We start from the raw sequence: 21,477 nt of genomic DNA, 5'->3' as shown, positions 1-21,477 counted from the left end.
TTTTTTTTGAGACAGAGTCTCACTCTGATACCAGGCTGGAGTGGCGCAATCTCAGCTCACTGCAACCTCCAACTCCCTGGTTCAAGTGATTTTCCTGCCTCAGCCTCCCAAGTAGCTGGGATTACAAACACATGCCACCACGCCCAGCTAATTTTTGTACCTTTTTAGTAGAAATGGGGTTTCACCATGTTGGCCAGTATGGTCTTGATCTCCTGACCTCGTGATCTACCTGCCTCAGCTAACCTCTTGAGGAATCTCCAGAATGTTTTCCAAAGTGGCTGCACCATTTTACACTCCCACCAGCATAGTATGAGAGTTCTGGTTTCTCCACATTTTTGATAACACTTGTTATTATCTGTATTTTTTATTGTAGCCACACTGTAGTGGGTGTGAAGCAGTATCTCACTGTGGTTTTGATTTGCATCTACCTGATGGTGAATGCAGTTGAGCATCTTTTTCATGTGCTCATTGGCTATTTGTCATCTTTGGAGACACATCTGTTCAAAACCTTTGCCCATTATTTAATTTGATTATTTGTTAATGTTTTTTGAATTATAAGACCTCTTTCTATTTCTAGCAATAAGTTCCTCATCAAATATATGATTTGCAGATATTTTCTCACCCTCCAAAGGACTCTTAGCACATGCAGAATAAAACCCAGATCTTTTACCAGGGCTGAGAGACTTGCCAGATCCTGTCCTCATCCCTCACCACTCTCTACACATCACTCCCAGCTCTCTGGCCACCACTGCTCTGCATGCGGGTCCTTAAACCTGTCAGACTTGACCCAGCCTCAGGGCTTCTGTAAGCGCTCACTCCCTTTGCTTAGACATTCTTCCCAGAAAATTTTTGAGTGGCTCACTCCCTCTCTTTTTAAGACTCTGCCCAGATAGCCACCTTCTTGGAGAGGCCTTCCCTAACCATTTTATCGACAACATTTCTCCCAAAATATCCACGATATTTCTTTTCTCCCTATTATTCTCTACTCCTTATCCTTTTCTTAGTAGCACTTAGTATGTATAAGCAGATATGATATCGTACACTTATTTGCTGATTCTGTCTCCCAGCTAGAAGCTCAGTTCCATGAGGGGCAGGAATGTCGTCTGTCTCATGCACTACTACATCTTAAATGTCTAAACAGTGCCAGGCACATTGTAGAAACTCAATAAATATCTATTACATTAAATATACCTACTACTATTTATTGAGTGCTTACTATGAGCCAAACATGCCATGAAATACTTCAAATAAAATACCTTATTTCATCCCCACAACAACCCTTATGCTAGGAGGTAGACACTAATATTACTCCACTTTTCTAACAGATGAGAAATCTATATTTAGAGAGTTTAAATAATTTATCCATGGCCCCACAAATAGGAAGTGGCAGTCAGGATTAAACTCATGCAGTCTCAGCTCTGAACTATATGGTTCTACCACACCTGTCCCCATTACCAACTCCAGCAAGTCACTTTCCCTCTTTTCAGCCTCAGTTTCCTCATCTATGATGTAAGAGTAGCCTCCGACCTTACCTTATAGCGTTATTCAGAGATTGGCCAGGTGGGATCACGTAAAGCAGTGGTCCCCAACCTTTTTGGCACCAGGGATCAGTTTTATGGAAGACAACTTTTTCACATATGGCAGGGTACAGGAGGGTATTCCTGGGATGATTTAAGCACATTACATTTATTGTGTACTTTATTTTTCTATTATTACATTATAATATATAATGAACTAATTATACAACTCATCATAATGTAGAATTAGTGGGAGCCCTGAGCTCCTGCAACTAGATGGTCCCATCTGGGGGTGACGAGAGACAGTGACAGATCATCAGGCATTAGATTCTCATAAGGAGCACACAACCTAGACCCCTTGCGTGCACAGTTCACAGTAGGGTTTGTGCTCCTATGAGAATCTAATGCTGCTGCTGCTGCTGCTCTGACACGAGGAGGAGCTCAGGTGGTAATGCGAGCAATGAGGAGCAGCTATAAACACAGATGAAGTTTCACTTGCTCACCCACTGCTCGCCTCTTGCCGTGCAGCCTGGTTGCTAACAGACCACCACGGACACCAGTCCATGATCCCGGGGTTGGGGATCCCTGACGCAAAGCCCTGAGAACAGTGCCTGCCTCACTGTGAGTGTTAAGTGTGAGCTGCTGTGACGATCTGGTGACAACAACTCTGATCACAATCATCAGATGACTTTGGTGCAGTGAAATCAATCTCCTTGAAATCAAATAAAGCTCTATCATTGTGAGTTAATATTGTTCAGATGCATCCTGTGTACAGACTGATTTTAGACAACGTCTCAGCTCTCGCAGAGGGAGGACCAGCCCACCATGGCCACATGAGGGTTTCAGTCTCATCAGATGGGTGTGACAGATTTCCTGATCAAAGGAAGATGTTTTGGTAACATCACAGACTAAGGCCTCAACAAGAGTGTACTAGATACCTCCAAGAAAATGGGATCTCAGTGGCCAGTTAGAGACAGATCCTGGCCTAATCTAGGACAGCCATTCTCATGGGGCCATGTCATACTTGTAAACTTCTGCTGGGCCAGCCACACAGCCACGGGTAGCTGAACATGGCAGAAGCCCACCCTACTCACAGCTCCCCCAGGAAATTACTGGATGTTACATTTGCTAAAAAGAGGTTGCCACCCAGACAGTTCATGTCCATGTGCTACCAATACTGTGGAAAACCTGGAGAATAGGAATCCAAGTCAACTCACCAGTATGGGTCTGCCTGTGCGTCTCCAGGGCATCCTCCTTCGAAAACTGTGCACCGCACTGATCACAGACAAAGGCTTTGGCACCCGCTGAAAGAAAGGAGAGGCAGTTACCACTAGAACAATAGTCCACTGGTGAGGGGGGAGGTCTTGGGCCACAACTGTGCAGGTGGACACTAGGGGAGGGGACTGGACACCTGCGAAAATCCTGAGTGAGGGATCATCCATGGTTCAGACCTTCCTCTAAGAGGTGAACATTCACCCAACTGAGTTCCAAATGCCTTTGTCTAGGGCTCTTCCAGAGAGAAGGAGAAACAAAATCAGAATAACCAAGATAAACAGAAATGGGCTCCAAGTTAGACACCTCAAGAAGAAGGAGGATCTGAAGACCTACCTCCACGTGATGGGAGGACAGGAGAAAAATGATACCAACACAGGGAAATGTGTCCTGTTGCCTCAACTGTACTTTATGGGAAGGTAAGAATTGCTGACATACCTCTACCTGGATGTACACAGGGACCTCTGACTCAGTGTGTCCAAAACTAAACCCACCGTCTACCCCCAACTGCTGCCTGCATCTGACCATTTAAAACCCCTGAATGACTCCCCAGTGCCTGAAGAACAAGGTTCAAACTCCTTACTGTGACTCACAAAGCACTTCTCGGTATGCTCCTCTTTCCTGCTTCGTCTCTCACACCTCACTCTTACTCTCTTTTCTCCAGCTACACTGAACCATGTGGGCTCCCTGGAGGAACCATATTCTTCCTTATTGCTAGGCCTGAGCACATTCTTCTGCATGTCCTCTGCCTCTGACATTCTCCCACGCTTCCCTGGCTGCTATGGTGCAGTTGGAGGTCCTATTCATCATTCATGCATCGACTTCAATACCCGGGCCCTCATGTGTAGGTGAGGCAAGGCTCCTTTATGCTCCGATAGCACCTGATATGTTCCAGTTCTTGGCCCTTGCTGTGCTCCATTCCAAATGCCCGTGGCCCTGTCTTTCTCTCTCACCACATGGTAAGTTCCCTGGCGGAGGGACCGTGTCATCTTGTGCACAGCTGCATCTGCCTGACACACAGTGGAAACCTATTACTATACATATTTGTGGAATAAATAAGATTAATTCAGTGCAACTCAATTTAATAAACTTTCTCAGAACTGTCATTTGGAAGGTTTAAAGTGATAATGCCACCATGTCAAGATGAAACAGTACTTTTTATCATTGGCTAATAGTCTTCATGGCTCTACTATATTATCTGATCCAGGGGTCACCTGTCACAAGCCTTGGCATTTTTCCTTCAAGATGTCTCAGAGATGTACTCTTCCACGGCATTTGGTGCAGTGATTCCACTGCAATCACCACCCCATTCAGGCCCCTGCAGCATCACCCTCAGAACACTGTAAGACGCGAGGTGGTTTCCACACCACCAGCCACCCGCAATCTACTCAACACATGCAGGTTCCTCTACGGCCACTTGATTCCTCATACTTTCTTACTCAAGAAGATACAAGGCCCCCCAATGTGTACTGACTCTAAATTCCTCTACTTGGCTTCAAGGCCTTCCATAACCTGTCCCGGTTAGCCACCCACCTCCATAGGTAAGCTGTCCTCACCAGCCCTCTCTGGGCACTGCTTGACCTTCCCAGAGTCGCTGTGCTTGAGCAATGCTCAGTCCTGTTCCTCCATCTGTTCCAATCCCACTCCATTTTCAAGGCCAGAGTTTGTGGACATCAAGCTCCCCAGTCCCTTACTCTTCTGCCCTTTCCAATCTGCCACTGCACTCTGTTCCTTTCAACACGTCTTAGCATTTTGTTGTTGTCATTGTTGTTTTTGAGATAGGGTCTCTGTCTGTCACCCAGGCTGGAGTGCAGTGGTACAATCATAGCTTACAGCAGCCTCAACCTCCTGGGTTCAAGCAATCCTCCCACCTCAGCCTCCTGAGTAGCTGGGACTACAGGTGCACGCCACCCTGCCTGACTAATTCCGTTTGTTTGTTTGTTTGTTGTTTTTTATTTAGAGATGAGGTCTCACTGTGTTTCCCAGGTTGGTCTTGAGCTCCTGGGCTCAAGTGATCCTCCTACCTTTGTCTCCCAATGTGCTGGGGGGTTCCAGGTGTGAGCCAGTGTGTCTGGTCATCTTTGCTCTTCTTTAAATATGCCTGTGTTTTAGTTTTGTATTAGAGCCTCGTACGAGCCAGAACTACTTTTTACACAAATTTGTAGCCGACAGTGCTGTTTTCAAATCACCTCAGATTTCCTGAGTCTTGACTATATACCAGGCATGATGCTAGATGCTTAATATGTATCATTCGTCCTAACTACCACCATTTATATAGTACGTGCTATCATTATCCCCATGTAGCAGATGAGTACATTCAAGCCCAGAGAGGTTAAGCACTTTGCCCAACGCCACACAGTGGTTAACATAGTAAAGGTGAATTCAAACACAGGCAGCCTCATTTCAGAGTAATCCCTGTACCCTTCGGCCTCCCTAGGGTTCCATCTGCAAAGATACTTTGTGGATAAGACTCCATGGGTGGGGTCTGAGCTCCCATCTCTGAATGAAAATTCAATTTACCTATTTTACACATCAGGGCTTTGGGGCTGGAAAAATGGCTCCACTACTTTTCTAGAAATTTGGAAACCTCTGCCTTGGAGAATCAGCACATACTGAAGGAATGCAACTCCAAATACAAGCTGTTCCAGCACAGACTTCAATACCAATAAATGCTTCTTGCAGTGAAGAATATGAGGACCCCAGAGGAAGTCAAGAAGATGGGGTCTTCTGGAGGTATCGACTTTGTCTGTCTCGCTGACACCTATCTTCCTACTGATGAGCAGGATACACTCTAGTAGGTGCTGAATAAACGTGAGTCGACTGGCCGGATAAGTGGGTGACAAAGTACCCCAGGGAGGATATGAACTCACTTCTCCTGAAAAGCTTTAAAAATAAATATTGTCATTTGCCTTAGGTGGTTGGGGTTGAATTTCACCTGGCGGCACGGAGAATCCCATGGTGACCTCTGGGTGTCCCTTCAAGCCACAGGGCACCCTCAGGCCAAGCACCTGATATACGGCTTAGAGAGCTTTGAGGAAAGAGCCAAGAAAACTTCTAGTCCCCAGTGATGGCGAAGCAGTGATGACGTGTGTGAGCAGGGGTAGCAGCCAAGACTACCTTTCATCCATTTACACTGGAAATGCAGACAGCACCTCCAAGAGCAGAGTGGGCCTGGACAGGAAAGCTGGGGCTGGATGAAGTCACAGCTCCCTCACAATTAGAAACTGCCCCCAGTCCCAAATCATTAGCCATCAATGATTTTCTGTGGATCTGTAAGGAATCTGATTTTAATTGTATTTCTTCCTTGGGTTCTATCCGCTCTCACGGCTCCGTAAAGGAGAAAGGGGAAGCAAAGGCCCGAAGAGGGAAGCACTGGCTGGGAAGGGGAGGGCACCCTGTGGGCTCCCACACTGGAGCCCTGCAGTCGGCGAGGAGCCCACCATGCCACAGGCTTCCAAGGGATGTGGTCCGGAGGGTTCTTAGAAAACAGCCATCACTGTGGGCTGGAGGAGCTTCTCGCTTTAATGACTGAGAAGCAGAGAGAAAGGAAGGAGGCCAGGTAGGAAATAAAGGGCCGGATGTGTACCATCAGACAAGTGCAGAGGAAGATGAAGACAGATAAGCACACATGATCTAGTAAAAGCGGCTGCCTCGGCCCAAGCCTGACCACATCTGCTTGCCTTCAAAGTCCCGCCACTCCACCCCCACCTCGCTGAAGTCACGACACTGAGTTGAGCGTGTGAAAGCCCCTGTCCTCACTGACTCTGGGCCAGGTCCCTCCTTACACGTGGATAACACAAATGTCAGCTCCCACTGCTAGCCCCCACTCACAAAGCCCCAGTACTCCCACGCCCACCCGGACAGGCTCTGACTTCCCCCCAACTCTCCAGGGTGAGAGCCAAGGCAGGCAGTTCCATGGACACGTGAGCGGAGCAGAGCGAGACAGACAAAATCCTCTCTCCCAAGGAGTCTTGTGCCTTTAAATTGTCTCTGTAATGGCTGGCTCAGAGGCAGAAATATTTGGCAGCCCTGAAATTAAAAGTGATAAATTTCCTCGCCAAGCTTTGATCGATAATAGAGGCCTCATCTGTTAATCAATAAGACAGTCTCTGCCTGTTTACTGTGCATATGTTGTTCACTGCTGCCTTCAGTATGATGTCAGGTTTGCATTCAAAGCAACTCAAGTGTGTATAAACCACATGGCTATTCCCAAAATGCATTACGGTGACATCATGCAGCCACTAATACATTTATAAAGCATCAATGGGAGGGGGCAAACGAGGAGGGAAGAAGGTCATGCCAGCTGAACACAGCGGGTGTGCACGGACCTAGCAGCAGCATTTATACCCACAAAATTTCCTGGGGCTCAACCTGGAGTAGGGAGAACTCCAGGGACACAGCTTGGGGATGGCCATGACTTGCCATATCCTTCCTACACACGGGAGCTGGTTTTTGAATGTCCAGTAACTATATGCCAAGAGGTGGATTACAGGAAATAAACAAAAGAGATGAAATTCCTGCCCTCAGGGAGCTTATGTTCAAGAAGGGAGGGCGGATTTTTAAAGAGCAAGTAAATATAAAACAGGCCAGGTGGTGATAAGTGATAAAAAGAGAAATAAATTAAGTGAAGAGGGCCAGGCACAATGGCTCATGCCTGTAATCCCAGCACTTCGGGAGGCCGGGATGGGTAGATCACTTGAGCTCAGGAGTTCAAGACCAGCTTGGCCAACATGGTGCAACCCCATCTCTACTAAAAATACAAAAACTGACCAGGCATGGTGGCTGATTTTAAATCCCAGCTACTCAGGAAGCTGAGGCAGGAGAATAGCTTCAGCCCGAAAGGCAGAGGTTGCAGTGAGCTGAGATCACACCATTGCACTCCAGCCTGGGAAACAGGAGTGAAACCCTATCTCAAAACAACAACAACAACAACAATAACAACAAAGCATTAAATGAAGATAAACAGAGAGTGCCAGGGGCTGTTCTTTTACACCGGGTAGTCAGGGAGGCCCTCGCTGATGCGCTGACATCTGCATACAGCAAGGCCACCACGTGACAACATCCACACCAGGCCAGGGAAGAGGAGCCAGGCAGCCAGCTGCACGGGATGGAGGGAGGTTGAGGTAGGAGATGCAGGGATGGGGGAAGTTAAGGGATAGATTGTGGGAAAGAAATTAAATAGCAGAGGGAGAATAGTGGAAGATAAAGGGCGCTAGACCTTTGCTATCCATAGCCATCACAGATCCAAGCAAACCGAGGACAACAGCAGGATCTAGAGGTGCAGGCATGAGATCCCACGCCTAACCTGGCCACTCACAACTAGTCACCACACCTCGATGAACTGATTTCCCAATCTGTAAAATGGGCATAAGCCTATCTGTCTGCCTCCCTGAGGCTGCTGTGAGGAGCAAACAAGATAATAGGCATGAATGAATACGAAACTCCTCGCAGATCACAAAACACGCTGTGGACAGCAGAGGTCCTTGGTGCCATTTATGCCTCAGGAGGCAGCGCAGTGTGGTTACGAGCTCAACATTTGGGTCAGACAGATCAGAGGTCAAATCCCAGGCAAGCTAGTTGCCAGCTGTGACCCTCAGCAAGCTGCCAATCTCAGGGAGCCTGTCACCTCAGCTGTAAAATGGAAGCAGTAAGGGGAGGTCCCTCGGAGAGTTGCGACAAGGTGGGGAAAGTGCTCCACCCCACAGCCAGTGGGTAGATATACAGAACCAGTAAGTCACAGCTACCATTTATCTCCAGTTATTTTTCCTTTAAAGAAAGAGCTCCCTTCATGCAATTAAAGTATGGCTGATTTTACTGGAATTGGATGTACAGTTATTTGGGGGCCATTTATCTTGTGTAAAGTGAGTCTCACATTCATAAAGACACATGGCACCACACGTGCACATACATGAACACACAAACACACACACACACACACACACACACACACATCCCCTACCTTGTTTCTCTAATTTAAAGATGAGTGATTGTTTTGTTCAAGGGAGCAGAAGAATCTGCCATCGAACCAATATGTCCGTGTCAGCAGCTATTCGCCAATCTGGCTCTGAAATCTTCTCTGGACAAGCCCCTGGAGCCCCATTCGACTGTCCTGTATTTGGGGCTCTCTTCCATCTTCCCAGTGGACTGTGAGCTCTGTGAGAGCAGGTTCCCACCTGTCTTGGGCTTTACCATATCCCCGATGCCCTGCGCCATGCCCAGCACACAGTCTGTGCCTACTAAATGCTTGTTAAGCAAAGAAAGCCCCAGGCAGGTTCCTAGGTGCAGAACTCACCTGGGAAGGGCGCAATGGCCACTCAGGGCACTGCCAAGCTGTCTGTCCCCTAGGGGGTGGCAGAGTCCTTATTCTGCACACTCAGTTCTCTACTACCCCCTATTTAAAACTCAAGGACATGGTCTCTGGCTAGGTCTTAGGCAGTTGAGAGGAAAAGAAAGGAAAGGTTAGGAAGTGGGGCTGTCTGCTTCCTCTGGTGCGAGACCTCCCTCTCATCAGTATGTCTGCTACCAACCCAGTCCAATGCTCACTGTGGCACCCAACAAACAAGCCTTCCCTCCATTACAGTCAGTGAGCCTCCTACCCCCGGGCAGTGACCTGCCGAGTGACTACTCCGTACCCCAGGCTCTGAGTTTGTCTGAGATTCCAGGTACCCAGCTGTGAAAGAGACACGCAGACATCCTTGCCCCTGCCAGTCTCCCAGGGACCCTGCAGATGAGGGCTTCGGGATGTTCTAAGCACCGCTCTGCAAGGAGCTCCCTGATCATTTTGGGTTCTCCAGACCCCCACTCTTCTTCTCCTTTTTCCCTGACTTCCTGACACCTCCAGAAGGTTGGGGATAAAGGAAGGAGGAAGGTTCAAAGCAGGTTAAAGTTTTGTGGAAAGAGAGGACGCACATGCCAGAGGTGGGACTGAGGCCTCCGTGTGTGGCAGCAGCTCTCCCTCTGTGCCAAGGATCACCCCAACTCACAAGAACCAAAGTCGGGAACAGCCAGCAGGGCACTTTCAAAAATATAAAGCTTCCTCTAAACGCCCAGGATCCCAGTGACAATTAAAGCTGCAATCCAGTAGAAACCATGACAAGCTCCCTGCAGCTGCCCTCACCCCCTTGACAAACAGCCTCCCTCCCTACCTGCCCTAACCAGAAATGAGGCTGAGGAGGTCCCGGGCATCCAGGAAGGAAGCAGAAGACATTGACTGCAATCAGATAGGGGGTGGTGTCTCTCTGAAGGAAAGAAGGCAGAAGCCAATGAGTGAAGAAAAAAAAAATCCAAATCCCTCCCTCTCCAAAACCTCTCCCACCCCCATGCTAATAATAAGAAGGGGGAAAAAAAGAACCACTGAAAAAAACACCTAATGTTTGCCAGCATCTAATGCTGAGTGGTGTGTCCTTTTTTCAAAATTCCTTGAGATTTTAAAATAAACATCTTGAATGTTCTGATGAGATCTGCACGCCTGCTTACATAAGGAAGTACAGAGTGTACCAAAACAGCAGACCCAAAAAAAGCATAAGCTGTCAGAACAATGAGTACAGACGCGGGGCATTTTACAACAGGCCACGGTGTACAGTTTTATTTACAGTACCTCTTATCAGACGGAGAACAGCACACTGGCTGCCAATTCCAAAGGCCGGCACTGCGTGTTCTTTCCCTCAAGGAGATGTGTACTCCCGGAGAGGAGCTTGAAGGCTCTCTCTCTCTCTCGCTCTCTCTCTCTCTCGCTCTCTCTCTCTCTCGCTCTCTCGCTCTCTCACTCTTGCTCTTTCTCCTTTATCAACAAAACAAAAAGCTGATCCAGGACCAGAGTTTCTGGAAGGGACACCGATTCAGGAAAGAGGGAAAAGGGAAAGCAGGTGAACAAATGCTGGCTGAAAGGAAAACAACCAGCCCCATCGATCGGTCCAGGATGTGGTTCAAGGGTAGCTGTGGTTGACAAGGCTGTAGGGAAAGGTCCTCAGAGCCTGGCCTCACTACAGGATGGGAGGGTGAATGAACTCATGATACAGGACCGAGAAAGACACCAGGAACGTCTCCTGGGCTGAGCAACAGAAAAACGGGAGTCACCTGGGATGGAGGACAGGTGGTTTTCAGATCTCCAAAAGCCAGTGTCCTGCCAGTGACCTGGCAAATGACTGACACCTCATGTGTGGCTAAATATCCACTCTGCAAAAGAGGAAACCCTGGAATGGGTCAGGAGGAAATGCTGAGACATCTCTATGGCTGAGAGAACATTTCTTATCCTATCTAATAAATGTGATGCTACTAGGAAGCTGCATGGTGCCCTTGTCTCTTACTGGGAGCCTGGAGTCCCTCTCTCAAGTCCCACAGGGAGCACACAGGTCTACCTTGTCCCTTATCCCTGCAACTCAATTCTCAGGCAGAGTGGCTTGGAAAGCTCTTTTGTTACTCCTTTTAGCACCAGCAGGTAATCCCACAGGCTTAGAAACACTGTCCACAGCCAGAACACACACATGCACTCGATATTAAGCTGCATAGGAAGGTAGTGAAGAGCACGCTCTCTGGAATCAAACAAACTCTGGTTCAAGTCCCAGTTCTACCATGTCTAGCTACCACCCTGGAGATTGAATTATCTTTTCTGGGCCTGTTTCTTACCTAGAAAACTGGGCTCAAAGTGTGTATGCCACACTTTCAGGGATGATTCATGTAAGTAATACATGTAAAGTGTTTAATACACTGCCTGGCATACAGTAACTGCCCAATAAATAAATGCTGGTTGTCATTAACACCAACATCATCATTGACACGAGGAGATAAAATAATAGCAAGGTATAAGACACACACAAACATCAAATGCATGCAAGAGATACATCACGCCATTTAAAATATTCTTACCTTTCCAGCCAAAACACACCAGTAAAGACGGGGTCAGATCAGTCTTCCCCAGGAGGAGATCAGGGAAATGACACCCCCACTGCCAGCTCCCATCATCACTCATGGCCAATGTTTAATGGTATTATTACCCTCCTACTGCCTACCCAGAAGGGAACCAGGGAATGCAAACCAGTTTGAGGTGATTTATGTTTTTAAAAATACATGAGTGAATTATTTTAAATAAAATGCAAGTAGGATAGTAAATTTGTTGCAGATTTTTTAAAAATACAGGCCAGGTGCAGTAGCTTGTGCCTGTAACCCCAGCCTGGGTGACAGAGGCATACTCTGTTTCCAAAAAAAAAAAAAATATATAAATCTTCCTGAAGTCTAAGAGTAGTGACTCAGGGGTTCACCTTACCATTGCTTCTAATCTCTTTCTTCTCCTGGCAACTTCTATGACTGGGCAATCATGGTATGGTGGTGATCAGCACAAGGACACAAACTCTCTCTTACTACAGGAATGTCAGCCCCTGCTGTGATGAACCAGACTTCCTTCCAGACATGCCTTGCCAACTGAGAGATCTCTCAGAGGTTAACGGTCAGGCCCCTCAAAATGAAGTCTCAGGCCGGGTGCAGTGGCTCATGCCTGTAATCCCAACACCTTGGGAGGTTGAGGCAGGTGGATCACCTGAGGTCGGGAGTCCGAGACCAGCCTGACCAACACGGAGAAACCCCGTCTCTACTAAAAATACAAAATTAGCCAGGCGTGGTGGTGCATGCCTGTAATCCCAGCTACTCAGGAGGTGGGGATGGAAGAATCGCCTGAACCCTGGAGGCAGAGGTTGTGGTGAGCCAAGATCGCGCCATTGCCCTCCAGCCTGGCAACAGAGCAAGACTCCGTCTCAAAAAAAAAAAAGAAAAAGGGAAAAAAAGAAGTCCCACAGCAGCTCAAAGCCAGAGACAGCTTTAGGGTTCTACTGCTCATTGATGGTATGGTACCAGCATCAACTTCACAGCCTCATGTCCCTCCTGCGAACGAAGCTACTCAACCTCACGTGACAGCTTAAACAAGAACCTGTATGAAGTACCTGGCATACAGCAGGTGCTCAAGTCACAGTAATTATCACGATTATGGAATAATTTCACTTCATCAAGCTGATGAGCTCCAGGAGGACAGACCCTGGCCACAGCCTACAGGGTATACAGCCCACAGTATTTCCAGCCCCACAGCTCTGGGAGAAGGCCCAATCGCAATAAGGAAATGGCCTGGGTAAATGAGACACTATGTTCTCTGGGGTTCTCGTATAGATGATATTATGCTATTTAGAATGGGAGACAGGACCAGCCTTAGGTGAGGCAGGGTAGATAACTGGCTCAAGGAGGGTTCTGTCGGCCAGCACACCCAAGATTTTCCAAAGTACCAAAAGAAACTGACTTGGGGTCCTGACTGTCACTGTCTGAGCTGTGTAACCCTTGATGAATCCTTTCATCTGTCCATCTTGAAATGACAAGTTTTAAACTGGGACATCTCTAAGGGAGAAAAGATGAACAGGTGTTCATGAGAAGCTGGGCGCTCATGGCAAAGAAAGTTAAACGTGGCCGTACACGAGATCTCAAATGCCTACAACCCTTGGTGTTTGGAAGGTGCTGTTGAGACCAAGTGAGGGCTGGGTTCCCGGGTTCAGCCAGCAGAATCCTTCTCAAGGTGAATACTCTGCTCTGTGAGGCAGGTAAAGTGGAACAGAGAGTCCAGACATTGGGAGAATCATTAGCCAGAGTCAGGCTGGGCCAGGGCGGCTGTGCCAAAGACTGACCCGAGTTCCAGGGAATACCTGGGCTTTCAAGTGTTCATAACTTTGTTTTGTTTAAGAGAGATAGTTTTGCAACCTTGGCATTTGTGAGAGGCTGGATAATAAAGCCAGGGACGTAAGAGTAAGGGTTTCTGCCATGATTTTATGGGACATCTCCACAACTCCTAAACACCAACAATCACCCGCCTCCCAGGTCTCCACTTGGGGATTCTCAGGAGAGAAGTTCAGAATGAAAAGAGAAGTTTCTGCTGGCCCCCAGCAGCCCCAAACTCAGCCTGTGATCTGAGCCTTTGGTCTCCTCTCGTCCTCATTTATTCTGCTCCTTTCTTCTGAAGCAGCTTCTGAATGCTCCGTCACAGGCCCCACCCTAAAGGTGGCATGGAGGATTTTACGCACATGCACACACACACATGCACACACACACACACACACACACACCCATCTCCCCTGAGTAGGATTCACAATACTGGCTGGGAAATGGAAAAAAGAAAACTAAGACCCCTCCAGGGTTGGTGGCCAGGATCCAAGTGCCTACTCCACCCATTTCAAGCTGATACCTGGCCCTGCCCCGGTCCGCCAGCATCTCCTGACACTCCTGCCAACTAACTTTTCATTGGAGGTATTTTAAAGGGAATAGGAGGCAGTGTTCCTCAGCCTCGACGGCGTGCTGGACCTCCCTCACTCTCTCCATACTGGTTCCTGCCTCCCTCATTTCCCACTGACCGAAGAGAATGCCGAGTCCTCTCACAATGTTGAGATCTCCTTGGGATCTCGATATTGATAATTCCTTCATTGCTTGGTTCTCAGAATCCCCTGTCCGCTCCATTCTCCTAGCATCTCTCTCCAATGCCACTTGCGACTGTCTTTGTAGTGTGTATGTGTGTATTTTGTTTCTAAGATAGAACATCCTTAGGTAATATTTCAACAAATGAAAAGAAAGAAAGCCTTTTAGAAGGCTCCAGATGCTGTCACAAGTGTGATAACCATTGCAATCTTCAAGAAACCAATTGGCAGAGCTCTGCATACAAGTTATCTGCTGACAATGGGCTGTGAGCTGTACAAGCCCTGCAGATGAGAGCTTTTCTTCTCCTAGAAAGTTACCAGGAAGCAGTGCCATAGACCCTGAAGACATCCCGGTCAAGCTGCAGGGAAGAGGCAGGGTTCGGTATGCATAGAAGGCTGTCTAAGCTGGGCCCTTGCTCCCATCACAGGCAGTTTAGTGGAGGACCTGGGTTTGATGTTGACAGAACTTAGATGTTAGCTCAGCTACCCACTAGCTAAACCAGGAGTGTTAGCAGCTAAACTCTCTGAGCCTTGGTTTCCTCACCTATTAAAGAGATAATGATACATCCTTCCTACCCTAAAAGCAGGACTTCAAAGTTGCACAAGAGCAGTGACATCACTCACTCAGAAGTGGGACTATAAGGTTGTTGGAAGGTTTAAATAAGATGATACACAGGAAGGTGCCCAGCACAGAAAGTGGAGCTCAACAGACACACAACACCAATACCTTCACGCCTTCCCTTACAAGATCCTACAAAGGCTGCCCTGCAATGAGGAGTCACAATGCTGCTGCTGCCATAGTGTTGACAGTAATCACAATAAAAATACTAATAACATGTGTTGCCTATTCATTATGATGCAAGCATTGTGCTACCTACTTTACATGCAATATGCCATTGAATTCTCCCAACAACTCTAAGATTAGCCCCCATTTTATACATGTGCAAACTTTTTTTTTTTTGAGACCGAGTCTTATTCTGTTGCCCATGCTGGAGTGCAGTGGCGGGATTTCAGCTCACCACAACCTCCTCTCCCGGGTTCAAGTGATTCTCCTGCCTCAGTCTCCCAAGTAGCTGGGATTACAGGCACATGCCACCACACCTGGCTAATTGTTGTATTTTTAGTAGAGGTGGAGTTTCACCATGTTAGCCAGGCTGGTCTCAAACTTCTGATCTCAGGTGATCCGCCCACCTTGGCTTCCCAGAGTACTGGGATTACAGGCAGGAGCCACCATGCCTGGCCTTAAATGTGCAAACTGAGGTTTAATAAAAGGCTTACTTCTCTTGCCCAAGGTCTCATAGCTAGTAGCATAAAAGAAAAAAGAAAAAAAAAAAAAAACCTCAATCAGGATGGCAACATAGGAAGCCCACCTAACTCTGTTCTCTGAGTCCTTTGCCATTAAGAACAACTCTCACCTCCTGGTCCAGGCCTGAAACAACACCGTCTATCTGAGAAAGCCTGGGCCGGGAGCAACACAGGGTCTAGACCTGCCTCTGCTTAGACCTCAGTGTATTCTAAGATCCTGCTTTTCTTGGCCTGTTTCTCCATCTACCAAGTGGAAGTCATGTTCCTTGCCCCTCCCAGCACTTAAAGCTATTGTAGAGAAGAATGAGCTCAAAGGTATAAAAACATGTAGGAAAGAAAAGGTACAACTGATTTTCTAGAGTGACTTATAATAAAACTCGAGGCATATACCTCCATGCTTGACTCCCTTCTTAGGCATTCTCCTTTCGACTTCTAAGCAAGCAAGATGTTCTATCATAAAAAGACAATCAGTTGCATTCGCTGAAAGTAGAAAAATGGACTCTCACATTGATGAATGATAGCAAACGACAAAGACCGACGTAGACAAGGTTTCTTGGTTAACCTTCAGTTCACCAAAAAGTCCTTTGATTACATCTTCTCTGAGCATCCTAGTTAATCAAGGCTTTGCCGAGCAGATCCTCACTCTCAGCTGTAAAGGCCTCTGCTCTTCCCCATGTCCCTCTGCTTGTGCCCCTTATAGTCTGCCCTTTACTCACTGCCCAGATTGGACTCCTTTCCCCCAGAAGAGCAGGTGGATTCAATTATCTTGGGGCTGAGTGCGTAAATTTTAGAACCAGGCATCCCTCCTAGAGACTCCGGAGTTGTCAGTTACTTTAAATTCATTAATACACATATACAGGTACGGATGTGCTTCCACTGTGCTTCCACTCTCGGCGACAGCTGGGAAAGAGGCCCCAGCACCTGACCCATCCGTCACAACACCCACCATCCCCATCTCAGACACGGAGCCCCAGAGACTGCCACCCTCCCTTCCCCTTCCCCGGGCCCCTCAGTGGCACCTCGAGGCTGCCAGTCTCTCCAGGCCTGCTGTGGCTTTTAGAAAACAGAGCATGTCTATTTTTAGCCCTTCTCAGCCTAATAATACTCCCCAACACCCATTCAGCTTAATCACTTTATTGAGGACAAGAAGCGGGCTCTCTAGCCCGGGTGCTTCTGATGTTAGGAAGTAGTAAAATGTTCAAACTGGTTAAAAATGACACTCATTGGCTTGCCTTTGGTGTTTCTGAAACCTTAATTGTGGCTCAGGCTGTGGATCTAAAGAGCCTTGCAGGTTTCAGAGTCTGGCTTCCTTACCCCCTGCACCATAATTGAGGTGTTACATTACAACGACGGCACTGACATTTGCAGGCTCAAAATTCAGAAGCCTTAAAATGCCACACTTTTCAAAACAGAAATGTTGCCTGCCACACTTAATGCCCATTCTAAGTATGAACCACCTCCCTGCCGGAAAAAACACGAACCAAAACAAAACAAAACTCGTCTTTTCTGGCTGCCCCCACGCCAAAGGTCCAGGTGGGAAACTATTTGCCATATTAAGCCCATAGTTGCTTGAAAACAGAAATGTTTGTTTGGTGTAATTAGAAGACCTGCAAGTTCGGTGTGTGCAGAAAATAGACTGTTGGCAGCTCTTCCGCGCGCACCTTTGAGATCGTGACTTCCAAAGCTTCAGGGTGAGCATCTGCAAGCGTGCGATCTGTACCACGTGAGCCACGGGCTGGGAGAAGTGGGCAGCCTGGAAAGGGGATGGAAACAACTTTGCCTCAGAGATTAAGACCCGGGGCTTCAGGGTCAAGCGGCCCCGAGGTCACGGCACAGCTCTGTCTCTTATTTGCTAGGTGATCTTAGGCAGTAAACTCAGTCTCCTCATCTGTAAAATGGACATCCTAACAGTACCAGCTTGAAATGGGTCTTGTGAGGCTCAAACGAGATGATGAAGTAAAGCAATCTGGCACAGTATCTGGCACCTGTAGGCCTCCAGGAAATGTTAGCTGCCACTGTCATTATCTTTGCTTTCCTCCTTTCTACCATGGGCTCCTTCTAAGACAAAGTGTTTAGTTTTTGTCTCTTCTGCCTTGCCCAGGACAAAAAGGAAATCTGGGCACTAGAATGGCTAACCATGGCCAGCTACGTGCGGTCGTGGGACATTCTCGGACATGCAGTAGGGAACTCCTATGGACTCAGAGTGGGTAGATGGAGCTGGAACCAAAGCAGGAGCATTGAGGGGATGACTTCTCAGGTCCCATTCAGCTAAGCGAGTAAAGGTCACATCCAAGGCCTGGAAACTCACCTGGACCAGGCTCTTCTACATTCCTGGGCAGCTTCCCCTGCTGCTCCTGTCTCCCTTTCCTTCCTTCTCAGGCAGGGTGCTTTGAAGCACCTTCATAAACGTCCTGCTCTTCAGCAGGCAGAGGCGGAATGCCTCATTAACTTTCCCAGCTAATTTTACAATTTAACCAAACACCACATTCCTGCTTCGATTCAGCCAGCCTCTGACTGTGACAAACTTTTATAACGTTGAGATGGAGGAAGGAAGCAGAGAGTCCATGCCAGAGACTGAAGATAAAGTTCTGAAAACTAAAGTGGGAGATGGAGAGTAGGAAAAAAAATAGCTCTATGAGCTCTATGTACGCTCCCAGAGCAGAATTCCAGGCTGGGCAGGGCTGAGCAGTAGGAAAGAAAGCCATGTCGGCCTTGTGGCGTCAGAAAGATGGAGTGCTCCCGTGACAATGACTCTTCCTGTCACCTCGGGGGGCCGGGGGCTATATTGGGAAGCACAGTGACATGCTGTCCTCTGAGGGGCATGATTCAATCCTGATGGGCAGCAGGCCAGAGGTGAGGCAGGCCACCCAGAGGACATGTTCAGCTTGGCAAGGCTGCAGGGCCCCTTCCAAAGGGTACTGAAAGGCCCTTCCCAGCCCACTGAGCTGGCTCCCAGCTCCTGATAGAGATTCTGGACGGGGGTGGAGTTCAGTGGGAGGACTGCATGTCTAGGGATGTTTCCCCATCAAGAATCCTATGGGCTAGAAAAGATCCCCAGGGTTGTCATCACAGTCCTACATACGCTGGTCCATGCTTTGCTCGGCTGGGACAGACAGGACCTCATTAGAGACAGAGAGTATCATTCGGCCTCATTATCTATAATCAGACCCTGCTCTCGGTGGACAGATAAGTAAGGAAGACAGTGCACCGTGATTCTCTTTGCTCCCGGGTCAGCTTCAAAGGCTGCACCTGTCCCTCTCAAGCCTGTACTCCAGAGCATCTGACTTCAGACCCCAAATCTCAATTAATGCAAAACTGGCCCCCCAGCAGTGCTCTCTCAGATGTGCTGGATTATGTCCATTAGGCCCCAGTGAAGGCACTGGGAAATCTGGGACATTCAGGCAAGATGGTGGCCTCCTAAAATATCTGGGCTCTGGGCCTTTATCCTGGGTTCATATTAGCAAAGGCAACTGAGGAAGTAAGACTCCAGCAAATCCAAAGTTTCAGAGAGTTCTGTCTTTACCCGGAGTTACCTTGTTACTGAAAACGACTGTGGCCTTGCATAATTACTCCAACAAAAATGCAGCCGCCAATGAGCTCCCTGTGCTCAATTAGCTTATAATAGTCAGTGAGAGAGCTGCTGAGGTTTAATCCAACTACCCCAGAAGACTTTTTATCCCAACTACCTAATGAAAAGTTTAGAATTTGCTTTTTTTTTTCCCCTTGTCCCAGGCAAGTGAAAGAATTCCAATCAAAATGGGACTGGTTTGGGGGAAGGAGGAGGGAGTGCGTTAACTACTGGGGAAAAGTCTGGAAGAGATGTCTTTGTCAGGTTGAATCCTGGAGAGAGCCAACAAAAGGAGCCCCTGACTACAGAGGCATCCGCCCCTCTCTCCCACTGGCTTCCATCTATGCGGTGAACAAGCACCGTCTTCACCAAAGGCATACACAGGGGCTTTACCCACGTGGACTGAGGAGGTGGGCTGGAGCACATCCTGAGACAGTCCTCGGACACTTCCTCCATTTGCCCTGCAGGGTGACCAACTCTGTCCTCAGCCTCACCCAGAGGCAGCCCTCTGACCTGTCTTCTCAACCTAGGATATGTGGGGTTCTAGGTACTCATAATATACTTTTTAGTCCATCAATTCCTATATGAGAAATTTACAATCTTCTGGGTCTGCACCCAATGTTAAGCCTCGCTTTCACATGTGTGTTTGTTTTGTGGATGCCTCAACTTGGAAGGGCACCCTAAAGTGGCAGCTTTTCATCTTTAATGCAGTGTTTCTCAGCCTCCAGGCCAAGGAGGCCCACAGCCATCTCAGGGATCGGAGGATTCCCAAGTGCAAGAAACTGGGCTCTAAGTCTCTGCTCGGTGGCTGGGGGCGGAGGAGGATGAGGAGGAAAGAGGTGTCTGCCTGGCTGGTTCCAACTCACAGAAGCTCTTGTTTCCTCTTGTCCAGAAAAGTAGGCCCACTCCCACCACAGCACTCCTTCTGGATACTCCAGGAGCAAAGACCTCATCAAAATCCCATGAACCTCCTTCCCGAAGCTTTCATAGGAACTTCTCCCCGCTCTAAATGCCTGCAGCGCTCAGCCTTTCCCCTTGCGGTCACAATGAGCACACCCAGCCTTCCTCAACGCCTTCTCCTGCCAGAGGGCTCGTGTCACCCTCTCAGCCAGACCACCAGCTTCTTGCAGACAAGGACACTGGCTTCAACCTCTCTGTCCGCCCTGCCTAGCTTTGCACACCACTGGCCCTAGGTTCAGTTGCTAACTGATGAATGACTTCACAAACGATTTCCCACAAAAGAGGGCCACACGTGTGACCCAGAGTAGTCATCGAGGTTTCTCTGCTGCTCACCCTTCACCATCTGGTTCCCATTTGGCTGATGTTTCGCTCCCCAGAGAAAGCTCCAGCATCCCCAGCGTGTGCCTGGGGAAGATGAGGCTGTCAGAGAACGGACATAACCAGCCTCATGTCAAACGGTCCAGCGTCACTGGACATACTCTGAAAGGTCAGGGAGGCCACAACCTTCCTGACGTGTCATACTCCAAGACGCCTGAAGTCTAAGGTGCTAGTAACAGCCCAAGTGGTCACAGCTCTCACATTTCTGGGCTGCAGCACAGGTCAGCTGCCCCTTTCACCCCACGCCAGCATCACAGGCTGTGTGTGCCAGAAGCAGAGCACCCCGTTGCATCACCACGCAGGAGGGACCGCAGGCAGCTCTCTCCTCCTACCCCGCCTCTCTACGTGGCAGGGTCGTGGAAAGGAGGAGTGGGGGGCATGACACAGTCAAGCTCTCCCTGGGTGGGAGGGCCACACACTAACCCACAGACCCTCCTGCAATGCTCCCAGAACCCTCCTATGCCCAACCCTATAAGGCACTGTGGAGAACTCACAGCCACAACTCACAACCACTGAACACATGCTCCTCTGGCAGAACAGGAAGAGGCTAATAAGCCACACCTGCTCCTGGTGGCACAGGTGCAAGGCACTCAGGCAGTAGCCAATTACTATGCCACCCTCCCCACCCCCAGGACCCTTGGGCACAGGGCCTTCCTGGTCTTAGCTCCCCAGTTTGAGAGATTGGTTACCTCTACAAACAGAGAAGCAGGCATTTAGGCACTCATACAGCATAAGGCCAGGGGCTAGGTATAGCAGCATGCTATACTATAGTAGAAAAGCAAGATGCAGGGTGGAAGGAGAGAGAAAGAGAGGGAGGTTTGAGTCCAGCCCTGCTACTTTCTAGCTTTATGATCTTAGGCAAGTTAACTCTTTACTGTCCTCATCTGCAAAACAGAATCGGCATATCTGTCTTCCAAAGTTGAAGAAAGATTGAGTTCAGATATGCAGACCACACAGCACTGTGCCTGGAACACAGCAAGTTTCAATAAATGTCTTTCTCTCCTTCCTGCATCCAAACCACGCATCCTGAGCGCTTCAA

At 48.4% G+C, this 21,477-nt stretch overlaps 1 protein-coding gene across 3 annotated transcripts in view; it reads right to left on the bottom strand.

Moving 5' to 3' along the window:
• Positions 1-21,477, bottom strand: part of ZBTB16 (zinc finger and BTB domain containing 16) — a 198,741-nt gene that overhangs the window by 60,685 nt on the left and 116,579 nt on the right. For all 3 annotated transcript variants that reach the window (XM_011977032.1, XM_011977034.1, XM_011977033.1), the window contains one exon: positions 2,735-2,821. In XM_011977032.1, the coding sequence (XP_011832422.1) occupies positions 2,735-2,821 (87 nt within the window). The remainder of the gene's footprint in view (positions 1-2,734; positions 2,822-21,477) is intronic.

The sequence above is a fragment of the Mandrillus leucophaeus genome, unplaced genomic scaffold (assembly GCF_000951045.1).
Source record: "Mandrillus leucophaeus isolate KB7577 unplaced genomic scaffold, Mleu.le_1.0 Scaffold172, whole genome shotgun sequence".
NCBI lineage: Eukaryota > Metazoa > Chordata > Mammalia > Primates > Cercopithecidae > Mandrillus > Mandrillus leucophaeus.
The sequence above is the reverse complement of the archived record's forward strand: the minus strand, read 5'-3'. Positions and strand labels throughout refer to the sequence as shown.